Source organism: Corapipo altera, unplaced genomic scaffold, assembly GCF_003945725.1.
Source record: "Corapipo altera isolate COAL_440 unplaced genomic scaffold, ASM394572v1 75, whole genome shotgun sequence".
NCBI classification, from domain to species: Eukaryota; Metazoa; Chordata; class Aves; order Passeriformes; family Pipridae; genus Corapipo; species Corapipo altera.
In genome coordinates, this window is record NW_020884887.1 from 1,663,894 (window position 1) to 1,690,312 (window position 26,419).

Sequence of the window (26,419 nt, forward strand, 5' to 3'; positions counted from 1 at the left end):
CACAGACCTAGGGAGACAGAACAAGGGGGATCTTCCCCTGGCAAATTTGGCTTTCCTTGCTTTGTGTACTGACATAAGGCAGGGTGTAAAGGTAGAATTTGTAACAGTTATAAGGCATCACGGAGATCCTGGTGCAGCTTATAGTGGTGTTAGGGTAGGAAGGATGCAAAAAGAGATGCTTTTGTTTTCATTTGGGGCTGTTGTGTTTTTCTGTGGGTCTAGATTTGGGTTGTTCTAAATAAACTTGGTGTTTCAAGAATATGCACGCTCACAGAAATAGAAAGTGTGATTGCATTGTCAACAAATCAGCAGGTAAGTTAGAAAATAAATGACTCGAGGGCAAGAGCTGCTACAAAACTGACACATAGCAGCCTTCTGTTTTCCAGCCTCCTCTGCCATGTCTGGAGCAGTGACAGTAATTCCCATTTATGCTTCCTTATGTAACCCACACATAAATGTATTTCTTAGAAAAGAGATAAAGTGGATACTTAAACTACCCTGGAAACAGGGGAGAACTCTTTCACAAGGGTCCTGAAAACCCTGCTAGAAAAATGTTAGTTTCTTTGCACAGGGCGAATCATGTCCTAAACCAACTAATTTCAAGTACTTTCCTTGGTAGCACAAATGTACTTGTCAAATGGGTTTTAAAAACACCACACATAGAGGTACTTCCTACTGTAGAAATGGGAAAGCACAGCTATATTTGCCCTCAGGGACCCTTGCTCTCTCCTAGGATCTCTCTGAAGTCAATATTTAATTTAACTTTCACAGTTCTTATTTTCCCTGTTCTGTTTTTGCTGTGTTTCTGGCTAATGGGATTCCATAAGAGAACACAGGTCTGTATGTGAGGGTCTGCTTGTCATCAATACACTTTTAATGGCATAAATAGTATGTCACCTCTTTAATTTACAGGTGCAGTCACCAACGATTGTGATCGTATCATTGTTTTAAATGCCAGCATCTAGAAGTAGAAGTAATAATGCATAAAGTGTGGAAACTCAAGAGTTGTGAAGATCATAAAAACTCTCAAAGAAACAAAATTAAATACCCTTTTTAAGCATTAATCCTATTACCTGTGTAGTAAAGGGAGCAGGGAGCAGACAAAATACTGTGGTTTGCTACCTTCCTGCTTCTCTCTCTTCTAGGACACTCCATGGAAACGATATTTCCAGTGTTCCTGAAGGTTCCTTCAATGACCTGGTATCCCTGTCCCATCTGTAAGTACTTCTGCTTGGGTTCATCTGTTTGATTGATGGCTTCAGATTTATAAAACACTGCATATTATTACCAGTGTAGGATTGTGTAGCTTTTCTGGTTTTCTTGCTCACTTTTCATATTGTGCTCTGGATATTCGTAGTGCATCTGTTCAAAAGAAACAAAAAAATACTAGAATGTGTTGTTATTAGTTAAAAAAATATTTTCTTAAGGAAAACCAAATGAGCAAGTGTGACAGTTTCCTTCTCTGTGGGCTTTGTGTTTAAGGTTTTCTTTCAGCGTTGTTGATGTGAAATGCAGAGTGTGTTATGGTCTGAGAGCGAGACAGGAAACCTCCCACAAAGAGCAAATATTAAGCAAATGCGAATTCTTCCCTTAATAAGTGTCATATGTTTTGCATACCGGAATGTTGTCGGTATATGAACTTGTTGATGAATCACTGCTTCAGACACATCTATATTCACATGGAAATGGGTCATTTCACAGCATTAATACTTCATTCCATAATTTGCAAAAATTATTAGACATTTCAGGAAATTACTGTTGTCCTGGTGGAGATCCAGGATATTTTTAAATGCAATTCAGTTGATGAAAGAGCTGTACAGACAAATAGCTGCAATGGCTACAAACTAAACCCAAAGTGTTACAGTTGGTGCCAAAAAAGTGACCAGACAGCGCTTTTTCAGTGAGATAGTGTGTGATACTTCTCATTATTAAACAATACATGTAAAGGAAAGGTGATTTTGTGTAGCATGTTTCTTGATTACTGTCCTCAAGTTATCACAGGGTTGGGCAGCTCTTGGTCCCTATGGGGAGTGACCAGTTTCACAGGTTGATGTGGACGTTTTCTGCTCTGCTGCTGATGGACACACACACACTGAGACATACAAGCAGCTATGTGTGCATTTAACATAGGTTTATATCTATCTATTATCTCTTTGCAACCTCCAACATGCCCTCCAGAACAGTTCCCTGAACACAAGATTGAGTTTGACTTGACATATTTTCTGTATAGAAGGTATATCCTCAGACTGTGTGTTTCTGTGTGGCAGCTTTCTGCCTCTGTTTCTCTCTGGACAATGAAAAATAAAAATATCTCAGATTGGTAGGGACAGAAATCATGTGAGCAATCTGGGCAACTTGAGCTGAGAAATAACCCTCTTCATTTCCAGCTTACACCTTGATATAATTTGTTTTACACAAAGTGTATTTGTTTTTCTCATTCCCAGTATAGTCAAGTCATTTTGTGTGTTGTTTAGACTGAGCTGAAGCCCCGCACCTCCTTTTGGAAGTGCAGTAACACCTTCCATATTGGGAATCTGGCTTCTGGGGGTATTTTTAGAATAAGAGATAAACATATCGTGCCCCATTTGTTTGGATTTCCCTCGGGGTTCACTTTAAATGAAGTGCAGACACAGTTTTCCTGGGTAAACTGGTCACCTTAGGGAGTGATAAAACCCCCTTTGGCCCAACACAATCTCTGCAGTCTATCTGTTTGGATATATGTGCTGCCAGAAATGTAAAATACACAAAGCTCAAATGAACAGTAATAAATAGGATCCATAAAATAAATAAGACCTGTCTGGGGTGTAATTTGCACAGTTGAACAGTTGAATTTTACAGTGCAATTGTGCTCTCTGGTTTCTTAAAGAGGATCCTGAAACTTTTAGCAACGACGACGAATTTGTTCTTCACATGCCAGAGAAAGCTGTGCTTACTCAAACTAAGTCATACATAATTGAAAATAAATGCATTTTGAGCCCTTCCTCATATATAGGTCTTCAAGGAAAGAGCATACACTTGGAGTCAGTTTGAAAATTATCCAAGGAGTTGCTATTCATTGACCTCTTAAAGCAGGGGAGAAAAAAAATTTATCCTAAAAGTTCAAGCTGTGTGTGCAAGGGTGGGATAGGTGTTCTGGCAGGAGAGAGGTGAGTACCAGGGTTTTGAGCCTGGGCCTCCTGTGTCAGGACAGTTAACCTTTAGAATTGCAAAGAGGTATTTGTGTTGCACAGACAAAACTTTTAGTTTTAGTCAGAGTCTTTTGTAACAGCTTTAAGTTGGTCTGTAACTGGAAGAACAAAATCTAGATACTTCCCTCACTTTCTCCATAGCTGTTTAAAGAAAATGTTCACCACATTTCCTTTATGCTGTAACCATCATATAGCTGTAGTGTAAATATTATAATAAACTCTGTAGCTGATACAGCTCAATAAAATCAGAGGAAGGTTTGTGTGTGTTATACACACACTGCTTTTGCTTACTATTTATTGCTTTATTTACTTGAACCATGCAATTGTCTATTTAAGCCATGACTCCACTAACTTTTTTAGTCCATAATAAAAATGTTACAGCACTCCTGGAGGATCAAGTGTAATATTATTTAATATCGACCCAAAATCTGTTGGGGTGGAACTGAGACCTCCTGAGTTAGGTCAGTTCCTGCATTTGTCCTCACCCTTCACAGCTCTTCAATATTCAGTGTTCCAAACACTGCCCACACATAAACTGACCCCCTGGCAATCCAGGGATTCCACAAACCCATAGTAACAGGTGCTGGGTACAGCAGGTATTTCCAACATATTTCCTATGAACAGCTCAGATTCCTAATCCTATTGAATCATCTCGTCTTTACTCAAATTTACATTAATTACCTATAAAAATAACCCGTCCCCTTCTTTGTGTCTTTTCCCTCCACATTACTGTGAATGGATTTATTTTAATGGACTTCATTGAGTTGCCACGAAACAAAATAAGTGTCTGAACAGAAATAACCTGCCCAGCATTTTGAAAATGCTGCTGGTGGTGTTTCACTACAGCACAAGATATTTTTACCTTCTGGAAATAATTTGCTGTAATATGCAAAGAAATTGAGAGAATATGTTAGAACTCATGAATGAAAATACAAAAATTCGCTGGAGTTTCTAGAAATGAAAAAAAAACCAACCAAAACCAACAACAACAACAAAAACCAAACAAAAACAAACAAACAAACAAACAAAACAGCCAAAAATAAAGCCAAAAAAACCCCCAGCAAAGCATGAACCACAACCAGAAGAACAGGAGGATACATATAATAATTTCTGCAGTTGTCAACAGTGTTATTGGTAATAATTTCTAGTGTCTATAGAACAGTTCTATTTCTAATGTAGTTTATAAATATTAATTGACATGGTAACTAGCTTTCTGTTGTCCTCCCACTCTCATTTTATATATGGCAGTTGCTTAATGCTAAAGTTAATTTCTCAATCCAGCTTTCACTGCTGCATTTTATTTGACCTTGGACAAGTGAGCCAGTTGATCACAGTTACAGGGTCAAAAAGTCAACCCAGTAGTTTTTTTCCGTTGCAAGCAATGGATTTCCAGGAGGAGTGGATGGATATTTTTTAATGCTGTGCTGCAGTACACATTTAATTTTGATGAATGAGGCCCAGACAGGGTTTGAACCTCTGAACTCTCATTATGAATCTGTCTAGGGCACAGTGGGTTCATTAGTCACTCCAGTAGAAATGTATCAACAAATTTACTGAGGTTTCTGTCTTAATATCCTGCCTGATATGTTTTTATTTGAAAGAAGCTTGAGTTTAAAGTACCACCTTAAAAATAGTTTATAGCACATGCAGAAATTTTAAAGTCTAAAACCCAGTTTGAATTACTGGTTTCTTTACTATCTCTTGCCTGTGCTAATCTTTATTTGGTTCATTTTCTTCCCATGGCAATTCAGGTGTTTTTACAGCTAAAGTCTTATGTTTGGTTTGAGCAAAATAAATTCAGATTTTCAACATGCATTTCTTCACACTTTCAAAAATCAGTTGGTTTTAAACTGACTTTTTTGAAGTCTGGACTCTGTTTGTAATTGACTGATTGCCTAAAAAGACACTTTCTTTAAGAGAAAGAGAAGTATAAATGAGTCAAGGCAGCACCTGGATTTAAGGTTAAAAGGTTTGTTTTCTTTCAGATAGATGTCCATGAAAATAAAGAAGTTCTGAGAATTATCATTTCACTATATAAATATATCTTCTTCAGCTATTTGACCTAACTCAAATGATGGGTTAAGCAGCAAATGTGTTTTCAAAGCCATAAATAAACTTAGCAGACACTAGGTTGCAGTTCTGAAAACTGAGGTATCCTCTGTGTGTGTGTGTTTCATCTGGAGAGGAGTCACTAACCTGAGTCATCAGATCCAAACTGAATTACACAACTCACTGCTTGAATATGCTCAGGAAGGACAAAGAATTAAATCAAAGAAACCAACGTGATAAATTTTGTGAAAGCAATGTCTGGTGGCATTGCTGGAGCACAGCTGTTTAAAAAAGGGATTTCTTGTTAAGTATTTTTACAACTTACCTGCCTGGTAATGAGAACACTTCCCGAATACTCATCACATCTTTGCCATAGGAATGTAGGTACCTCGGTGAGGTCAGAGCTGTTGTCTTTGCCAAATAACCTCTGCTGATTGTTCTACCCCCCCCCAGGGCCCTGGGCACCAACCCCCTGCACTGTGACTGCCACCTGCGCTGGCTCTCGGAGTGGGTGAAGGCGGGATACAAGGAGCCCGGCATCGCCCGCTGCAGCGGCCCCGAGGCCATGGTGGACAGGCTGCTGCTCACCACCCCCACCCACCACTTCCAGTGCAAAGGTAGGAGCCATCCCAGAGCTCCCTGCCCTGTCCTGCTGCCTTCCCTCACACACACAGAGCTTCATTTTTATACTCTTGGGTTCAGAGTGCGTTTGAGGGTGCGTTGAGTTTGGCTTTCGCTTTCTGAACCATCACGTTCCTTCCATTGTGCATTTCCACATGGTGCAGTTAGAGCAGATGAGAAATAGTTACATTTCCTCCACTGGAAGGAAAGCCAGGGAACTTCACAACATATATATATTCCTGTTGCTCACACCAGATTATACAGTGGCACATTAGCACATAAGGTGTTAGAACTTATTGGAGCAAATAGATCGATTTTGGCCTGTGGCCTACCCCAGAAAACTTGGGTAAAATAAGTTATTTAAAAATATAGAGCGCTCCATTTGTCATATACATGCACTTGAAAACTGAGAAACTGAGAATTCTTCTAGAAAGCAAGTGTTTAGCAAAAGCACATTTTAATTTTCACATCTGCAAACTGTTCTCATCAGCTCTGTATCAGAAGCTGTAGATTATAGAAAACTTGTCATGTTTGAATGGGGTGTGCATTCATTCAGGAGAGGGTTGAGGTGCAGCTATGAACCATTAGGGTAGTCAGTGACAGGAGTGTGCTGCACTAGAGAGCAGTCAGACAACTAAAAAGGAGCACACTGTTTTATAGATAAAGTATCTCATTAGTGAACGAAGATTTGGACATACCTCTGTGTTCTCATTGTAAAACAAAAAGTTTAGGAGGTTTGCTTAGGTTACCATCAAGTACTTAAAGGTGGAGGTGTATTTATAGTGGAAAAGATGGCTCAGTGGCCTCTCTTAGAAATGGAAATGAGGGCATAAAGCCTGTTTTTATGTGTCTCAGAGTGCCATGCACATTTACAGTACTGCTTGGCAGGGTGATTTTATAGATGCTGGGATTAAACTGCTGAACAAACAAATAATGGTGTTGAGGTGGGTTTAGAACACAGGTTCCCAAGGCTGAGCTGAATTTTATGTCCTTTCAGATATATCTTTAATAACTGTAACCTTATAATTTAATTACTTTGAAATTTCAGTCTCAAAACTATCAGAACTCTGACTGTAATTATCAAACTACAGCCTTTACAATGGTCTCTCAGACCTGAAGTACAAATACACCCTATGTACTAAAAATACCAAATAATGCATTGCTCCCATGAAGTGAACCACAGAAAATAATTGCATTTATATATTAAGCAGGATCTGTAAATTAGTTCAGAAAGAGAAGCTAGATGCTTTCTTCATTCTGAAACCAAGATATATCAATAGTTATGCTCACTCTCTCCCAAAACAAAACAAGCAGTTCTTAGGCTAGAGATGAGTCTGTTATCCAGGATATTAAAAGTAGCTGTATGCTAGAAAGCTGCTGGACTTTCTAATATCCCACAATGGGACTTTCTACTGTCTCCATGGCTTGCTTTATCTGAATAGAAAAGGAGAAAAAAGTGTTGATTTGGAGCTGGTCTTTGGGCAAGAAGAAACTGTTGATGGTCTGGATAAGTGGCAGTAGAGTCCAAGAAGCTCCAAGCCCTAGAAAAATTCACCTTTGCTCATCACAATACATACATTTTGAAAAACAGTGCATGTTTTGGTAGTCTTACTGCACCCATTTCCCATGTGCATGTTTGAGACTCATGCTGTTCTGTCTGGGTGCACGTGCAGCTCCAGTTCTGGAGCTTAGGGAGTGCTGAACCCTCCAAATCCCTGAGTCACTGTGCCAGGAGTTGGCCCATCCTGAGCTGGGTACTTTGAGATGCAGTGTAGGGGTCGTGCACAGGTGTCCTCTGTGACCTCCAGGAAGTTCTACAGGAAAAAAAAGAAGAAAGTAGTTTAACTTATTCTTGTTAAAAGTATGTTTTTAGCCTGTGACTGAGCAGGAGGTTATGTCTCAGCAGAGCCAAGAAAATAAAAGTGTGTAATGTGCAAGTCATGCAAACTCAGCTCTGTTTTTTATTAACTTGCCCTCCCAGCTATGCAGTAGAGGAAAGGAATGTGCTGGGCTGAGGGCATTTTGCTATATGGATTTATAAATCAAATCCACAAGGGCAAACTAATGAACTACTTAACTGCTAGGAACTAACACTGTTCTTATTAGCTCCTACATTGATTAGCTTTGATCTATGCTACAGGAATAAATGGAAAATGTACGCGTGTGTATTGTGAAATAAATAAATAATAGAACAAATTCTTGCTTACTGACCTCTAAATCTGGAAGAGCAGCACTGCTGCCTGGCTCATGAGCTCTCCAAGGAGCTACCTTGGTTTGTTCTTTGTATATTTTACCATCAGGACACAAGTAGCTCAGATATGTCACATTCCAGCCCCTGTCAGTGCCAGAAATTCAGGTGTGATATCCCCTGGCTGCCCCAGCTTCAAGGTAAAAAGTGTGGCATTTAGTTAGACATGAACACAAACACAGAAGAGGACGACAAACAGTTGTTTATTATATTTTTTTTTTGAATTTGTTACTTCTTTTGTATTTTTAACTCATTACTGAGTGCCCTGAAGGCACCACCATCAGTGCAGGATGAGGACAGCGTTCACTTGGCAGGTGCTCTTCAGCTGAGACCCCTTGGTCGCCTTTTCTGCCGTGTTCTTACCCTTGTTGGTGCTCTGTTAGTGTTCAGAGTAAACAGAGAAGGTTTATAGCTCATGCAGGATGATTCAAAGCAAATCCCTGACTGGAAAGGCTTTTTCATCCCTAGTTTTGGAAACCCTCTGGAGCTCCACCTTCTCCCAAACATCAAGTCATCAAATATAAACTTCTTTTCTTCACTTTCAAGATGTTTCATAATTTACTCCTTCTCACTACTTACCATATAATACCAGAAGCTCTGTGCTCACTTCTGATGAGTACAGGACCCATTCTAAACTATTTTAAAGCATATTTCCTTAAAAGCGAAACAAAATTATTTTAATATAATTTGATATCATTTAAGCCCTTTTAAAGTGCTAGGTTTTCTTTTTTACATGTAAAAGCCAATGAGTTAATACTCTTTAATGTTTGAAAGGCTGCCATTTAAGAAAAAAATCACCATTCTTTAGCTGTGAATAACTGTCTAAATTAGTTCTCTGTAAAATCTCAACAATAAAATAATGATTGATTTGGGACCCCAAATGTACTTGGTATTCTTTTGGTCTGTGTTTGTTTTTCTGCTCACTCACAAACATCACTATTTGACTGGAAGATTTCTGTTACATATATGAGGTTTATTAAGTGGTTTAAATATGGCCATGTGTATTTACCTGAATACATTTACATCTTTGCATGTTTGACTTTTTTTGCATTTTGTCAAGGTTGCTGAATGTTGATGATCACTCTTCTGGGTAGAATAGGAAGAAAATAAGTTTTTAGCTTAAGTTAAAAATTAAGAATGGTAGAACACTTTGCACCTAAATATTCCCATAAGCCTCTAACTAAATCTTTCTTATGCATGTTTTTTATTTATGCTGTTACATCTGCACTTTCATTCTTGTTATCAGCCATAGAAATGTCAGGTTACAGTTCCCTGGGGGTTGCTGTTGCAGGATTTCCAGCACTGAGAGAAGGAAAAATTGCTGAAAGCTAAATATACATATATATATATATAACCCACTCTCTGGAGGCTCCAAACGTGTTTTTTTTCAGAGTGTATGTTTGCATCTTCAGAATATAAGCATCATTGAGACTTCCCTAGCACTTGATTTAAGCACTTAAAGCCTCTCTGATCCCTGGGAATCCCAGGCTGCTGTGTTTGTGTGTTTGTGCCAGCGCAGGGTGAATACTGCTTAGGAAAAAATGTTTGTGTGTGCATGGGAAGTGTCAGTTTTGTCCTCCAGTTCTCCATTAATGCATTGTGTCTGCCTTTCCAGAGCCAGCAGATCTCAGTGTTGTGTCCAAGTGCAACCCCTGCCTCTCCAACCCGTGTAAGAACAACGGGACGTGCAGCAGTGACCCAGTGGAGCTTTATCAATGCACTTGCCCTTTTGGTTTCAAGGTATGACTACAAATGAGCTACATGAAAAGCAAGAGCATTTCCCCTTCCCTGCTGGTCTTCTAATTGTTGTACCATGTCAGGTTTAATTGTCATGCACCATGTCAATTTTATAGGCAACTGGGCTCAAAAAATCCCTTACTCAGGGCACATTGTGTGTGACATTTCAGCTCTGCCCCACTACAGATTTTATGCCATGCTATTGGAATTGCATTGCTTTATGCTGTGACCACACAGGTCTTCATGAGCAGCTTGCTTTACCTGACCCTGTTTTGAGCAGGTTGGTTGGACTGCACACTCTCCAGAGGTCACTTCCAACCTTGGGCATTGTCTGATTGTATAATAGACATCCATACAAAATGGCAAGTTTATCTTCCTTTTAGTTTCTTTTCTTCTGCCAGCAATGAGATAACCACTTTTTAGGCTTCCAGGCCAAAGAGGAGGCAATTCAGATGAGAATTAAGTGCTGGTCTGGTCCATGGTGACAGAATGTTGGTACCTGCTAGTTTGCATCCATCTTACACAGACTGACTAAACAGAAAGGGGATCACTGATCAGACACAACCCCTGACTCAGCTGTCCCTGTCTTTGGAGCACTGATGCCCACAGAGGGGTCTGCACATGTGAATCCTGTGGATGCCAGGCATTGTGGGCATGCAGTGCCAGCTTACTGATAACACTGGAAAATGGGGAAATCGTGTCAGTGAGTAATGCTCCCCTGGTTCACACTGCGTCGTGCCAGCTTGAGGGTACCAAGACACTGCCTCAGAGGTGATATAGCTGGAAATCTAACTCAGGAACCAGTAGCTGAAGGATTAAGTATAAGTAATAAATGAGGCATATGATCTGTTCACAGCCTGGAGGGTTTGGATGTTATGGCCAAAGAAGTAGGCTGCATCCTGCAGACTGGGATTTTATTTGCCTCTTTGGATATTTCCTACAGTCTTGGTCAGTTGAAGCAGATGCTCATAAAACATAAAGTAATAAGAATTATTACTTTGGAAAAAAAAAGAAGGGCAAAAACCAGACATACATGTGGGAAGTAAGCACAAGTATCCATGTGTTACACTTGAGGTAGGATTTAGGAATTAATCGGTTCTGATGATATCACCATTTCCCTTCTCTGTTTGCCTGGGATACATCCCAGATTAATTGTGGTAGATCCTTGAAACATTGGAAAAAGAGAAGATGTAAAGCTCATTTTTTCTTGGCCCCCACACCTAGTACTCAAGAAGAATAACAGTTCCCCTAAATAATTGAAAAAGCCATTGGAAATTTCCTGTCATTAAAAATCATTCTACCCATTGGCATATCAACCAGCAACTTTTCTGGGATCTTAAAAGACCATATTGTCAAAAATTCATTTAACTGAAACTACTTGATAACAATCTGTTTATCTCCTCGGGTTAATAGAAGAATGGCCATTTTAATTTGATATTTAACATGAATTATGTTGAATTCAGATGGGAATTTGAAAAGTAAATTATTTCAGAACTAGCAGGAAAACACATGAATCTTTGTGTACGTCTTACTCTGTAGGGCAGATATCATGGAACAGGTACCCAGGCTATTCAAAGAGAAAATTTGTTAGTTATGAGCATCTTCTTTTTTTTGTCCTCAGATTTTTGTTTGGTGGTGGTTGTTTTGGGGTTTTTTTTACAGTACCCCTTATTCACAAATTCTCTAGTATAGATTCATTTATACTGCTAGAAGTTTATTAAGTTTATATTTATGAAGGGAGGATAAATTATCAAGAATAACCCTCTGGTGATATCGGCACGTTGCACTGCGCATTAAACCTCAGGATGCTTCGTTTTCCTTGGAAAGGGTTTTGATAAACGCTTGAAGTGACTCAGTTCAAACATCTCAAAGAGCATCCAGCTTTTCTCCTCTCTCACATACTTTCTCAGGTGACATCAGTGTGTGAATGAAAAACCCAAAGCCACTTGTGAGCTTGTAAGCACTGAGCCATCAGCCAAGCGTGGCACGGAGCAAACAGACCGGGCATGGCACTTGGAGTTTAAAAATTGGGTTTAAAAATACTGCCTGGATAACAGCTCAGGGAGAACTGGTGGAAATTTAATAAGCAAAAAGAAAAAAAAAAAAAAAAAAAAAAGAAAAGAACCGTGTGTCTTTACCACAGGTTTTTGAATAAAAATGAAGTATGACAGGCCCAAATGCAAACCATATGAAAGGAGCACTCTATCTACCACGCAGTTCTCCACCAGAGATTCATGCTAATTCAATAACAATACCTTGCTTCCTTCTCACCAGCCAGCACCAAACAGCTCAATCCATCTGGAAGCTATTTCCCAGACCTTGATAAATTGCCCTAAATCTGCCCTCTCAGCATTTGTTTTTCCTTGTTTGATGTAGATTTTCAAAAAATCCTGTGTAGAAGAGTGCATCAATAAAGTGAAAAACCCACCCATTTTTTTCAAATGTAAGCTGACGGCTTTATAATGTTCCCTGGGTAGGGACAGACATTACAAACTGTTTTCTGGGGTTCCTGTGCTCATGCCAGCCTTCAGATAAAGCCAGTAGGCCAGCCAGCAGAATGCCACCTAAGTTTCCAGTTGCCAAAGTGGTGCCTGATGAATCAGGATGTTCTGTCAATTAACTGCATTCTCCAAGGCCTGTACTCTGATTTTCACTACCACATTGACTCCATGTCTGACTTTTCAAGCTCATAAAAATGTTTTTGCTGTTGAATGTATACCTTTTATGGGGCTTTTAGCAACGTGCAGTGCTGCCCTTGGTGGTCTGAGTAAGCTTAAAAGTGAGATAAGCCATGGACCACCTGAGCTGCAAGGCCAGAGGGCACCAGTGGTGTCTGATGAGGACAGAAATAGAGAATACTCACTCAAGAAGGGGCAAGGCCGTGCTGATAACAATCTTTGCTGCTGCTCTTCCCTTAAAATGGGTGATGAATGTGTGTGCTGTAGATAAGCCATGGTTGAAACAGTGCTGTTGGGGTTGTTCTTTGGGGAGAAATCCCCAAAGAGTGGGAGCTGGTGGGAAAGTGCCACCTCCAGCAACTGGCAGGATCACGGGCAGGAGCTCCAGGGTGCCACCAGTGCTGGCAGGAGGTGGCTCTTCATGTCATGAAACTTGTGTTTTCATATTAAACATGGGCATAGGTGTAATTATCCAGTAGTTTTTTGTTTGGTTTTTTTTTTTTTTTTTTTTACTCCATGGCATTCTTTGAATGATTATTTAAATAATGTGTGTGGTTTAGATTGTAAAGTGTGATTGCCAGTAGAGAAATGGATCTTTCTTCCACTGGAAATGCTGCTGGCCACCTGCAGAGCCAGTGTGTGTGAGTGCAGCTGGGGGCTGGTAAATAGATAACAGAACTGTACCAATCCATTTATCCTGCAGAGTGTGTGGCTTTTAAGTATTCCCATTGATATTGCAAAATTGAGTCTATGGGTGTTAGAATTCAATAGAATAATCAAACTTGCAATCAATAAGCCATTGAGAAGGGATTCACTTGAATAGCTGTAGTAAAAATTGAGGTAAGGGAAACCAACACAATGTATTTTGCCATTGCTGCATTCTGAAAATGCCCTTTTGGAGGTTTTGGACTGATTTCTGTGTCTTTTGTACATCAGGTTTTTTCCTTAAAACTGAGGTAAAAACAAATGGAGGAGAATAATTTCCTTCTTTCGAACAGACTTATTTGTAGAACTGAGGAAATAGTTTAAATTACATCTTTGTTTTATCTGAAATGAAAGAACATTGCCAACCCAGAACAGGAAACACAGTGCCTGCCTACAGCCTCTGTGATTGCTGAGGTAAAGGAGCCAGAGCTGCTGGGATGCAGGATGTTTGTCAGCTCTGGGTTCTGCTGGTACTGAAAGCTGTCTGAAAGGGAAAGTGAAGATAGGTAAAATTAGCATAGCCCATGTCCCACCCTTCAGGCACCAGTTGCTGATGTGTGTCTGTGGCAGAGTTGCTCACTAGGTTTTATCCAAATCTATTCACCTCCCTGTTGAGCTCAGCCAGTGTCCTGACTTTTCCAGCAGCACTGCAGTATCTGGAGGGTTCAGGCAATTTCACCAATCATCCAGAATGACAGATACAATTGGAAAAATCCTGGGTAAAGCTCCTGGGCTTCGGAGAGACAGCACTCTTTGCAGCCAGACTCTTGTGGTGGGAGGCATTACAGTGAAGCCAGAATGATATTTATTGAGGAAGCTGGCTCCAGATTTCTGCTAGGAATTTGGCTCTTCCCCCTCTCCACCCCCTAGGCCACGTTTTCATCCCTGGGAACACGGTTAGAAGCTGGGGGTCTCAGAAGAGAAAGTCTCTGGGACATGCAGGATTCGTGTCTATCCCATGTTGTGCACAGACACAACTGATGTGCCAGCACTCGAGCAGATCAGAGCAGCTGAGCAGAAGCTGTGGCTGCTGAGCACAGGTTATATCAATGCTGGGTACAGTCTGTGCCACTGGCAGGGACTTGGTGCTGCACTGACTGTATCATTCCCTCCTGAGGGTGCACATGGCCTTGCCTTTGCTTGGAGCAGGGGCATGAAAAATTCGTATTTGCACTTTGCTGTGTCGATGTTCCGTAACGTTGCACAAACAGTCTGTCAGTCCTACAATAATGGCAGTTTGAGGAGAATTCAACACAGAACTAAGGTGGGTGTGGTGGTGTTTGCTCATCCACAGACACCCAGGGCAGCCCTCACAGCTCAAGGGTGAGACAGTGAGGTTGTTGCAATGGGGCAGTTTCTCAGTGATGCTGGTTTGGGTGGGGTTGTGTGGATGTTGTGTGAGCCTGTGCCTACTTTGTTAGGCTAATACTGCATGCAAATGTAGCTCCATGCTGTTGTTTCTTTGGGTCTGTTAACATATCCATGTAAGTCCCATATACATCGTTCAGTGCACAAATAAATCCCCAGGTTGGAATTGCAAAGGGAGAAGAAATTGGAAGGAACTCTTCACCCAGCCTGCTCTCATCCACATCAGCCAGGAGAGCAAACACTTCTGCCTTCATGTGTTGCTCTGCCTTGGCCTCTTTCCTCTCCCAGTGTCAGGATTGGGGGTCAGGCAGTGGAATGTCAGATCAGTGCCAAGTTTTCACATGGAGAAATAAGTGCAGCAAAATGCTGCTCGTGTGAGGTGGTTCTGCCTTGAACTTTCATTCTAATAAATTCTCCTGCAGTGCGTGTTTATGTGATCTGGGGTGTTTTATTTTTGTTTGGTAGTTTTAAGCATACTAAAATTACTTATTAATGAATGTTGAAGAAGCATTTTCTACTCCTAGTAAAATAAAAGAGAAAGCCTTTAGGGATGAGAGGTAATGGGTGGCCACATAAAGTGAGTAGACCTATATTTATGTGTGGATTTCTAAGGCAAACACCAGTGTCAGCAATAGGTGGTTATAATTTCATATAATGCTCCTAGGGCAGAAAAAAACCTGGAGAAATCACAAGAATTTCCCATGTATGCTTATTCTGTAAAACCTACCGAGCATCAGTCAGACTTGTGTTTCTTTCTTTTTGCTCTTTTTGTTTTAGTAGTTCTAAAGAAAATAGAGATTTACATGTAGAAGAGCACAGAAATGAAAGGCTTAGGGAGGGATTACCACCCCAGTTGATGGATGAAGGTGTCGAGGCATGAACACACCCACCACAGGCCCTGTAAAAACACACTCACGTGGTGTGGCAGGCCCTAATGAGGGCTCTTAACAATAAAGAGAGCTCTGAAGAAGTATTTCAATTTTTGTCAGGCCAACAAGAAGGCAGATGTTGAGCAGCTTCAGGCGTTTGCTGTGTTTGTGCTGTGTCAGAAGTAGCTGAGCAGCTCAGGTGAATGACGAGCTGTACCCACAGGTGGGCACTGACATGTTCATTTTCTTGCCAGTGTGGGTTATTCCCCCTCACTCTGTTTTTACTGCTGTTTTTCTAGTCTAGTTCTAAATGCTTCGAGGTGACCTATCTTCCAATTTTTCTTTTCCCAGGGTAAAGGAGAAGTTTTTATTGGCATTTAAGCTGAATTTCAGGCTCTTCTTCTTATGTTTGCCTGGTCCTATTACGCTAAATAATAATTTTTCTTCCTCTGTGGTTTGCCTGTAGTTCAGGTGATTGCTGGTTGCTATAACTCTGCTTAATCAAGTTCTGTTTAACCAGCTCTTAATTTTCTGCATCCCCCCGATTTCCACGTGATTGAGTCAGTTGACATCGTTGGCCACGGCTCAAAATCCTCATTGTTAGATTTCCTTGTGATTGTCTGTCATCTGTCATCCTTGAGGCTTTCTTGGCACTGACTGCACTTGATGATATGGCTTTTTGGGTTTCTTTTGTTGTCCGAGAACACGAGCGGAGATTGTCCCTGGGAGGCTGATTGCCTTATTTTCTCCTTTCCTTTGGGGGTGATGGAGTTGGTGAACTTGCTACAAGCAGGCTAAAATGAAAACTTCATCATGTGAGAGTAAATTCTCTCTTGTTAACAGAAATGACCTAATGCCAGACTAGCTTGAGAATTAGTAGGTGAGTGAGTAGGGGAAGTGCACAGACACTACAGGTGAAGTTGTCCCAAAGCTCTCTGACAGTGTCAGGCTCCAGCTCTGAGCTGGTGCAGGGCACACCTCTCACCCTGTGGGTCCCCTCCTCGTGCTGCTGAACACCTCTGACATAACTGCTGTGTCTGTCTCAGTATCATAGTGGGCATGTTTCATGTCTTTGATGGTCTGAAAAACCCCTGTGCACGTTTGATTCTGAAATCCCTGCTGCCTGCCTGGGTTACCTGTCCCTGCCAGCCACTATCAGATGGATGCTAGAAAGGAGTGCTGGTATCTCTGAGCTGGAAGCCTTGTAGGGGAAGCTTTGCAGAGCTTCCACGAGCAGAACAGATTACACTGGCATTTTTGCTGATATAACTTGTATTTCAGTGTGAGACCCTTTATCAGCACAGAGCTGTTGCAAACCAAAAGCCTGAACCCTTAACAGACAGGGATACACCAGCAGAAGGATCTTCAAAGGGGCTGTGACTCTTCCAGCATCTTTAGCTCTATTTATTTCAGAAATCTAGTGAGCTCTTTTTAATCACATAAGCCCATATTAGGTTTCCTTGGGTTCCTGCTTGTAATGCATCCCTCCTCTCCATATTCAGCTTAAGTGTTAGGCATAGTTAATTTAAAATACAACAATTATGTTTTATTTTATTTCTTAAATGTCATTGATGGTATTTTTGTTTTCTCTACAAATGTCCAATCTTTATAACTTTTAACGAGAGTTCATGTTAAAAAAGAGACATTGAAAGGAAAAGCTTTATCACTACAACATTTATTTTACAATAAACAGGCCCTGAGGGTGCTCAGAAAACTGTTCTCAATCGTGAATCTTGGTTGAAGTAGGGACTGCTTATAAAATATTCAGTGTTGGGTTTACAGCAAATATTTTGGGTTGGATTTTATGTATAGAGTCCAGTCTGGACAAAATTAGCTATATTCAGTGTCTCTAATTTTCTTCTACATCTTCCAGAACATTCACACAGTGGTCTGCATCAGCCACTTGTAACCTTGGAAGCTCTAGAGCATCTGCCTCATCCAGTTTGGCGCCTCCAGACTCAGTTCAGACATGTGCCATGTGAATTGACTCCGTGATGGATTAATGACATTGATTAAAAGCCCAAAAGACCATTGAAACCCAAAGTGCTTATGTAAGGAGAGGTTTGGAAGGGCAATCAGGATTTATGTGGTAATGAATATAATTACAAAATAAACCTCGGATGTCCACAGAGAATTAAATCCCATACTCATAGGAGAAGAACCAGAGTTTTTAAAAAATAATATGATGAATCCTTGCACTTTGACTTTGACAGACAAATTCCTGATTACTCACTACAGAGGTAATGGAAGGTGCATTATACCCTGGAGGATCATAAATCTTTCTGATTTAAATAAAATGAGGCCTGAGAGAGCAGAGTTTGCCTAATTTACTATAAATTGACAATTGTGATTTATTAACAAGGACAAGGGAGTCAGTGCTGCTGCCATGGCCAATTGTTGTTTAATCAGATGCCAGGTGAACCTAGGCTGGCACAGGAGGTAACTCTACAGTGCTGAAGATGGTGGGGTGTAAATGTTGTCTGTGGTTTTGCTTCAGACAGTAACACTGGGAAGGTTTGCAGAGGGAGTTAAATCAGCCCAGTGATGGGAGGGGCAGCACAAGAACAATGTCAGAGTATCTTCTTTTCATACCCACCTTCTGTGCCATTTAGCAACCAGGATATCTCATGATGGTTGTGAGCAGCAGGTGACTTTGTTGATGTTTTGATATGTCAGTGTAACTGCAGCTGTATAAACAAAGATGTACTAAAAAAAAAAAAAATCAGATAATTCTAGGTAAATTCAGATTAATGTTAAAACTCTTTTTTCCAAACTGGAAGTGGATAAAATTAATTAATTTTTCATGTTAAATTAATCGTATTTTAAGCAGCAACCCTCAGAAGGTACATTTTTACAGAAGGTACATTTACCTCAGAAGGGATGAAGAGAAACAGTTAATTCATCCCCACTGTGGGTGCCCTAACCCGAGGTGTGGGTGTCTGTAGCAAGGTCTGTGTTCTGAAGGAGGAGTCACAGATTTTTGTGAACAACAGATGATCAAAATCTTTCAACTTCCACCTGGCAATCTAAAAGCAATCTGATCCAAAATTACTGTGATATTATCCAAGCCTTGCCAAATAATTTGTATATATCCCTAAGCAGATGGGTCTGATGTACACCCCGCCAGCTCTTCTTGTCGTTTGACCTTGCCAATGAGCTTCATCTTTTCCAAATTGAGGTTTAGCCATTATGTCTATGGCAAGATGGAGCATAAACAAGGAAACAGTATCACCTGGACCTACTGAAGAGCTTCTAACTACTGTATACAGATATCAGGGTGTCAGCTGTTCTACAGATCTCTTAATATCAGTGCAGCCAGGAAATCAGTTTAAAATGGCTCCAGTGGTAAAATAACAGTAATTCCAAATACCGTATTTTTTAGCCCTTCCTGAAAAATAATTTAAGTTAATTTTATATTTCAAAATCAGTTTCATTCTTCACTCGGTTTGCAACATCTCTGACTATTTGGTAGCCAAGTATTCCCCTCCCAAAGCTGTGTTTGTTGAGGTGTCCATCAAGTCCTTCGTGCTGCAGTCAGCTCAACGTGGCATGCCAGCTTTCAAACCTTCCTTTAAGATTTGCATGTAAAACTTCTCCTTTTCATGATCCCATTATAGCAAATACTGTGTTCCTTTGCCTTGAAAGGCTCTGAAATACACAGCTGGGCATAGAAGTGGAGAGAATTTTTCCTAACAAACTTGTAGCTTAGTGTATTGGCTTTGAGGCTGAATTCATAGGATCATGTTTCCTTGGTCAATTGTGCAAAATTATTCTTGTTTTTTCTCTGTATTTATGGCTGATAAATGTACTTATCACAGGGGAAGCTGCTGAATGCCTCATTCTTATTTTCTGCCTTAACTGTCTACTGGAGTTGAAGTTTATGTGATAAAGCTTTGTTTGTGAGATACCTCCTTCCCTTCCTGGCCTGGAAAATTTCAATTTACTCTCCAATTTTGACTATCTTTGACAGAGGGATAAAGGTTTCAAATGGTGAAAGAAGACACTTCTAAAAATGCCATTAGAAATTAGCATCAGTTTATACCCTATTGGATAGCTGCATGGCATAACTTTTGAAAACCCTTTGATCACAGTTCTCACTGTACTAAGCATGAAAGTAAACCTAAAATAAAATAAAAAAAAAATTTCAAACTGAATTCTTTTTCTGTGCTGAGTGTCCAGGTCTTTTATTATTTCTGGGGTTTTTTTCCCCCTCTCTTCTCATCCCATCTCATCTCATTCTTTTATATGAAGAATCAGGAATCATGACCTGTTTACACATCATGTTTAGCCCTTCACTCTGCTGTTGGACCTGTGCAGGTCTAATATATGAGCAGGTCCCACTGGCACATGCAGATGTGTTTGTAACACTCGAGTGTATTTATATCTGTGTACACCAGAATAGTTCAGAAAAACTGATGAAATACTTGCCAAGCTCTGTGGAAGCAGAGCAGAGCTCTACATAGTGGCTTCAAATGTCCATTTATTCTCATTTCACAAGATTAGGAGGTTGAAATTTTAAAGCTGTAAATTTGAATAACACTCCTGAATATGCTCATGGAACACGTTGTACTTCTCACTTATCCTTCTGTGAATTTTCCTTCCAGCCTATCATGAAGTGGAAGATTTATTAAACTTTGAATGTAATGATTTCTTATTAATTTCTGACCAGGACACCCATAAGACAAGTGTTTCAATGCTTGTGAGACTGAGAGTTGGATGTGGATGCATTACTCCCACTATTAGGAATGTAAACGACAGAGTGTGCAGTGCAGGATCTTTGTAGCTGGTAGTTTTGTCTGTTTACCCTAAAAGCTTTAGCTCTATTTAGACCCTGATAATTAAGTTGTTTATGAAAACTTCCTAGTTCTTAATTTAAAGTCTCTATCAACTATATTTGTCTTCATCTAGTATTTTTACCAAACACATGAACGCTCCCATCTGTTCTCCACATATACCATCTAAATAAAATTTATTATGAACACATTGTATGCTGTTAACAACTCGAATAAACTTTGGTATTTCTTTTGTATAGCTCATTTTTCCAGCGTGCTGGGAAACACTGTAGTCATTGAACAGGGCTGTAATTAGCTGGAAAGAGGTCTCCCTATTCACAAACCATTGAAGTTGGACAGACTTCTGCCTGTCTGCAGGTGTCTTCCTCGCTGCCTGGATCACGTTTCTCCTGCAGTCAGCAGTGATGGTTTTATACACCAGGAGGTTTCAACCTTCTGCCTGTGGTGAGCTCTGTGCTGCTGCCTCTTAACTGTGCCCACTGCTGTTAGAAACGGGTGAAGGATCATGTTAACATGGACAGAGTTCAAATCTCTGCCATGTGAACGTGGATGGAGCTCTCAGTCTCCACAGACAATACTAATTAGTGAAAATTAATCTTAAAAATATCATTGCAGTAGTTGATACAGTGTCAAAGCAAATGAGTGGGTTTTTAACTGCATTATCCCTTATTCTTCCTGCTGAGGTCTTTATTAGTTTTTTTGCTACTTGTTCTTGGGTGTTTTACTGATCATGGTGTAATGTTCCCACTATTGGATACTTGTAAAGGCTGGAATTTGGCACAGCAGTGCTGAGGAACAGCTTGTAGATACACTAATGCCCAGTACGGGTAATTTCAAACAAAGAACTGACACTTTATAAGTCTGGTGGATAGTTCTGTTCTCATTCACTGAAATATGGAGCTGGAAAAAGTCTGGACCAGCTGAGGTACTTCAGCTTTAAAAAGACAGCTGGACTCTGAACATATATGTCTTCTAATAAGTTGCAGAAGTTTCCTGTTTCAACGCCTAAAGTGTTTCTTTTCCACAGAAAATGAGAAAAAAATATATAGAAGTGTTTTGGATCTGATGCCTTCCTATCACACTAGACAAAAATTTATTGCATCCTAAAAAAGCTCTAGAAGTAAAATATTGCACACAGGGGGACCTTCATCCTCTTTCTGTGAATTGCTGAGACAGTCCTATCTTCTTGCCTGTCCTTGAAACAAAGTCTACACCTCTTTTTCTGATTCAGACTTCATTAAGGGGCTCTTTAGTCTTGAAGCAAATAGACAATATTCTCCTTTGTAACAATAGTTATTTCCAAGTAATGTAATTCAAGGAGTATTTCCCAACTCACAGATAAATTAATTTTAGTGATGCTTGACAGCAATTCCATTTTTCCAGTAAGAACAGTCTTACTGTAAATTGAGACTAGAGAATTGCATTATTAATTTGAAAGATGTTTCTAGAATGTCTTTAGGCTCTTCTGGGTAGGGACAGTCTCGTATAGAAATAAAATGGCCTTGCTTTCCTGTAGATTTATTAGTACCACTATTTTCTGCAGCTTCTCTCCTTTCAGAATTCTTTGTTTTCATAGCCTTCTGTGTTTGGGAAGTTGTACTTGTTTTGTGGGATCACAGTGTGCTATTGATAAAGTCAGCTCAGAGAAGATAATCCTTGGAGAAGGATTAAGTGTTGTTTGCCCATTTATTACAATGAGTAAACTGAGTCAGAGAGTCTCTAATTTTCCTAAAGCCACATAGCAACTTAGTGTTGCAATTAAGTCTGGCTCAGCAGCAGATACTGATGGGTTTTCCTGCTGCCTGAGGCCCAAGAAGCCGATAATTCAGCCATGTTCAGGACAGGAATGAGAGCTGAGTCTGTCATGCAAAATTTCATGTGCCAGTGTGAGCGACTTGCTCTCATTTTAACATTTATCTTTATTAAATTTTTACAAGAATATTCAAATTAATCTATGGAATTACAGTAGAACTGATGGGACTGTTTTACATGGTGTTCAACTGTGACAAAAACTTTCAGACAAAACAAATGCTTTGCTTCTTGCTATGCTTGGCTGCAAAGGAATTAATATTTTAGTGATACAGGGATGAAGAATTCATATGAAACAGAAGTAACTGATGTCTGAGACAGGGACATGGGAAAATAATAACCAGTGTCTTCCAGCTACACTACAATAAGGTGGTAAAGAGCCAGGATTCACAAGACAGATGGACAAAAGAGGGGCAGTGTTGGAGAAAGGTGGGAGCAGAGCAGTGTTGGTGCTGCATGGCTCTCGTCCACACAGCGCTGCGGGGCCACATGGTGCCGAAATAAAACCTGCGGGAGCTTCCCTCGGCGCCTTCCCAGTTCTTCCCTGAGACATTTGGGGACTCAGGATTTCAAATGGAGAAGGACAGGCTGCTTGGCAAAGGCAGCATGGATGAAGCAGAAAGCCTCTGTGCCAGGGCTTGGGTGAGGTCCTCACGTGCTGCCTGCACCGCTGTGCTGGGCATGAACTCACAGCCCGGCAGGGGGGTGGCCAGGTCTTTCTGTTGTTCTTTGGAAACGCTTCTCTTTTGGTTCAGCTATGGAAAAAGGCTGTCCCTCTTTCCTCGTGTTGGTAGGAATTTTTAAAATGCAAAGCTGCTTCTCCTCACTCTGGGGAATGCTGGAGACAGAGCCTCAGGAAATACAGCGCTGTTAACAAAGCTCCTCTGTGGTGTTGGATGAAAGTATAATATAACATGTAAAGTGTAATATGTATAGTGCTGAATCCGTGGGCTGAGGCCAACAGTGTGAGGTTCAATAAGGTGAAGTGCTGACTCCTGCACTTGGGTCACAACAACCCCCTGCAGCGCTACAGGCTGGGAAAAGAGTGGCTGGAAAGATGCCTGGGGGGGAAAAGACCTGGGGGTGCTGGTCAGCAGCAGCTGAACATGATTCAGGGGGTGCCCAGGTGGGCAAGAAGGCCAATGGCACCTGGCCTGTATCAGGAGTAGTGTGGCCAGCAGGACCAGGGCAGTGATGACTGTCCCTCTTCACTGGGCACGCTGAGGCACCGCAAATCCTGGGGTCAGTTCTGGGCCCCTCACTACAGGGAGGGCACTGGGGTGCTGGAGCATGACCTGAGAAGGGCAGTGTTGCTGGGGGAGAGTCTGGAGAGTCAGGGATATGAGGAGCAGCTGAGGGAGCTGGGGGGGCTCAGCCTGGAGAAAAGGAGGCTCAGGGGGGACCTTCTCACTCCCTGAAACTCCCTGACAGGAGCGGGGGGTCAGGCTCTGCTCCCAGGGAACAAGGGACAGGACAAGGGGAAATAGCCTCAAGATGTGCCAGGGGAGGTTCAGGTTTGGCATCAGGAAGAATTTCTTCACTGAAAGGGTGGTCAGGCACTGGAATGGGCTGCCCAGGGAGGTGGTGGAGTGCCCATCCCTGGAGGTGTCCAAGGAATGACTGGACGTGGCACTCAGTGCTCTGGGCTGGCTGGCGAGGCAGTGATCAGTCAAAGTTTGGGCTCAATAATCTCAGAGGTCTTTTCCAGCTTAAGTGATTCTGACTATAGTGTTCAATACTACTAATACACAAATATTGCAACTCTACACATTGATGTCACAGGCTGGGATCTGCCTACTTTGTTTAGCAACTTCGAAATCATTGCTACTCCTCTTAAGTACAAGGTAAAGAATGGTTTTAAAGCAAGACCAAAAAACCCAACAATCTGGGTTGAACTAATATATTTCCCAAGATATTTTTCTCACCTTGACTGCAGTCATCTACCAGGTTTCCAGCAGATGAGCTGGCAGAGGGCTGCTGCCAACAGGATCTTTGGTAGGAAGAGTAGAGCCATCTCTTAACTTCTTGTGATTGCAGAGATCTCCTAAGTATTGAGACTGAGGTGGCTTTACTCCACCCTACTCTGTGAATAACTGAAAAGCAAGATCAAAATTTTTGATGTATTTGCCCATTTTACAAAGAGCATGTTCTAATCAGCAGAATACAGTGATCAGAGACATATGTCTGTGCCTTGAAGGGCCAATAAAAGTAACAGAGGAGGTTGCTCAAGCTGGTGAGGCTCAGCTGGAACTGATGTATGTTTTAAGGCAACCTTTAAGAAGGGAACTGATTCAATGATGATATCTCAAACAGGATTTGGTGTTCTGTGCAGAAATCCAAACTCAGCTCCCATGACATAAAGGAACTTTCCCCTGTGGGTTCTGACAGCTCTCAGTAATGAGCACAGTGTGTTGTTGCAGTGTTTAACTGAGCACTTGGTAAATGCAGCTGATGAGTGCTGGCTCCACATGGGCTTGTGCTGTGTGTGGCCTCCTGCTTACCTTTGGTTGTGATTCTTTCTTTTCGTTGTAACTAACATTGAAGTGTGTTAGAGTAATGGTGAAACCAGCTGTTTCCTTAAAACAGCCTAATGAAAGAGTTCATTGAAATCTTGAAATCGAAATGATGCCAAGATACCCACCAGTCCCCTTGGTCAGAACACTTGCCCTGCCCAAATTCTCCCTGAAGTGATGAATATATCTGATCATCAATAAAGAACATTAGGTGATGTGATGGGTCTGAAGACCACAGACCTCCTGTAAGTGGTGCCACGAGCAGAGTGAGGGAGCAAGAGACATTGATTCAGATGGCATGACTCCTACTAACCTTGTTTCTTTTGAATTTTCCCAAATAGGGTCGAGACTGCAGTGTGCCCATTAATTCTTGCATTCAAAACCCATGTCAGAATGGAGGGACCTGCCACCTCACCGAGGCAAATAAAGATGGATTCAGGTACTAGCACAAATTTCATTTAAAATGAGATGATAAAATTAAATGTGTTTCTACTTTGCACTACTGAGCTGTAATGGCTACTTCATAGAAACTGCTGCATGTGACACTTATATTTGTATTACAGAATAATTAATCTGGTTTCATTGGTGTGACATATCATTTCCTGTGAAACCTCCTTATTTCTTTATAATGGAATATACACTTAAGAGCTGTTTGGAGCAGTCTCCCTGATCTGCACTGTCGTATCTGTATCCTAATTTTCCTTGGGGCATTTCAATCCCACGTCTAGCTGTTTTTGTATTTGTAGAATGAGCATCTGTTGCTTGACAACCTGATGCAAAATGTTTTCATAACTGAAGAATCTTGTAGACAAACAGGCTTTAAAGAAACAATTAAAAAGCATGGGGAGATTGCCACATCTTGAGTTTTGTGCCTGCAGGAGAACAGCCTCTGCAGCTGAATATTACAGATTTTAGTTTGCCTGGTTAAGACAGTTGTAACATAGGCAGGGATACTCCAAGAGAAGTGTAGAAATTTTCATGAGGTAGCTGGAGATCTGTGCTGCTACAGGCACTATTTCACAACTGAAAACATACAAGTTTGAGGGTTTGGTTGCTGGTTGTCATTAAAGTTGATAGAGAATTTCTTTTTAAAGAAGAGCTGCTGAAATATTCATAGATTTGGTCCTCAGCATTTATGGTGTTTCTTGCAAAACAAGAAGCAGAAAATGGAAGAAATGCCCCAAAGCTCCTCTGTCTCAGTGTGTGGTTGTGCTGCTTGACAGACTCCAGAGATTTTGGTGAAACCACTGCTCTGATCTGGTGTACCTCCTCTTGATTCAATTTTAGCAGGTCCAGCAATTTTTGGAGTAAAAGTTCAGGTTTAGTTTCTGCTTGAGAGAAATAAAGGTCTGGTGGTCTTCAGTTCCAGTTCCTTTTCTAGTCACCCTCATGCAATAATGTTTAGATAGCTTTTATCAGCTTTTGCCAAAGCAAAATTGTACCATATTAGAATATCTGGGTTTTGTCATTCAGTACACATTTTTCAAAAATACAACTGATACTAAAAATGCAATAGTAAAACATTTTAAAATATCCATAATACGAGAATGAAAGGCTCCAGTTTATGTTTTGGATTGGGTTTTTCTTTAGCATTTTTATTTTGTCCCGTGGTAGAAAATAAAAAGGTTTGAATGACCTGAAATAAAAACTACTTCTGAATTTTTCTCATGAAGAATTATACAATTTCAGAGGCTTTGCATCAGTTCCAAATGAGCATTGTTTTTGAGATCCTTTATAAAACTGCAGGGGTGGTTTTGTTGCTTAACAGCATTCGAGGCTTTTTAGGGAAGGTTTCTGCTTTTATAGTTATTTATATAGTTTCAGTTGGTCTAATAAAAGAC

General features: G+C 40.8%; 1 protein-coding gene across 2 annotated transcripts in view; it reads left to right on the plus strand.

Annotated features, from left to right (window-relative positions):
- Positions 1-26,419, plus strand: part of SLIT3 (slit guidance ligand 3) — a 477,403-nt gene that overhangs the window by 399,293 nt on the left and 51,691 nt on the right. For both annotated transcript variants that reach the window (XM_027643335.1, XM_027643336.1), the window contains 4 exons: positions 1,146-1,217; positions 5,691-5,854; positions 9,722-9,846; positions 24,920-25,017. In XM_027643335.1, coding sequence (XP_027499136.1) covers positions 1,146-1,217; positions 5,691-5,854; positions 9,722-9,846; positions 24,920-25,017 — 459 coding nt within the window. The remainder of the gene's footprint in view (positions 1-1,145; positions 1,218-5,690; positions 5,855-9,721; positions 9,847-24,919; positions 25,018-26,419) is intronic.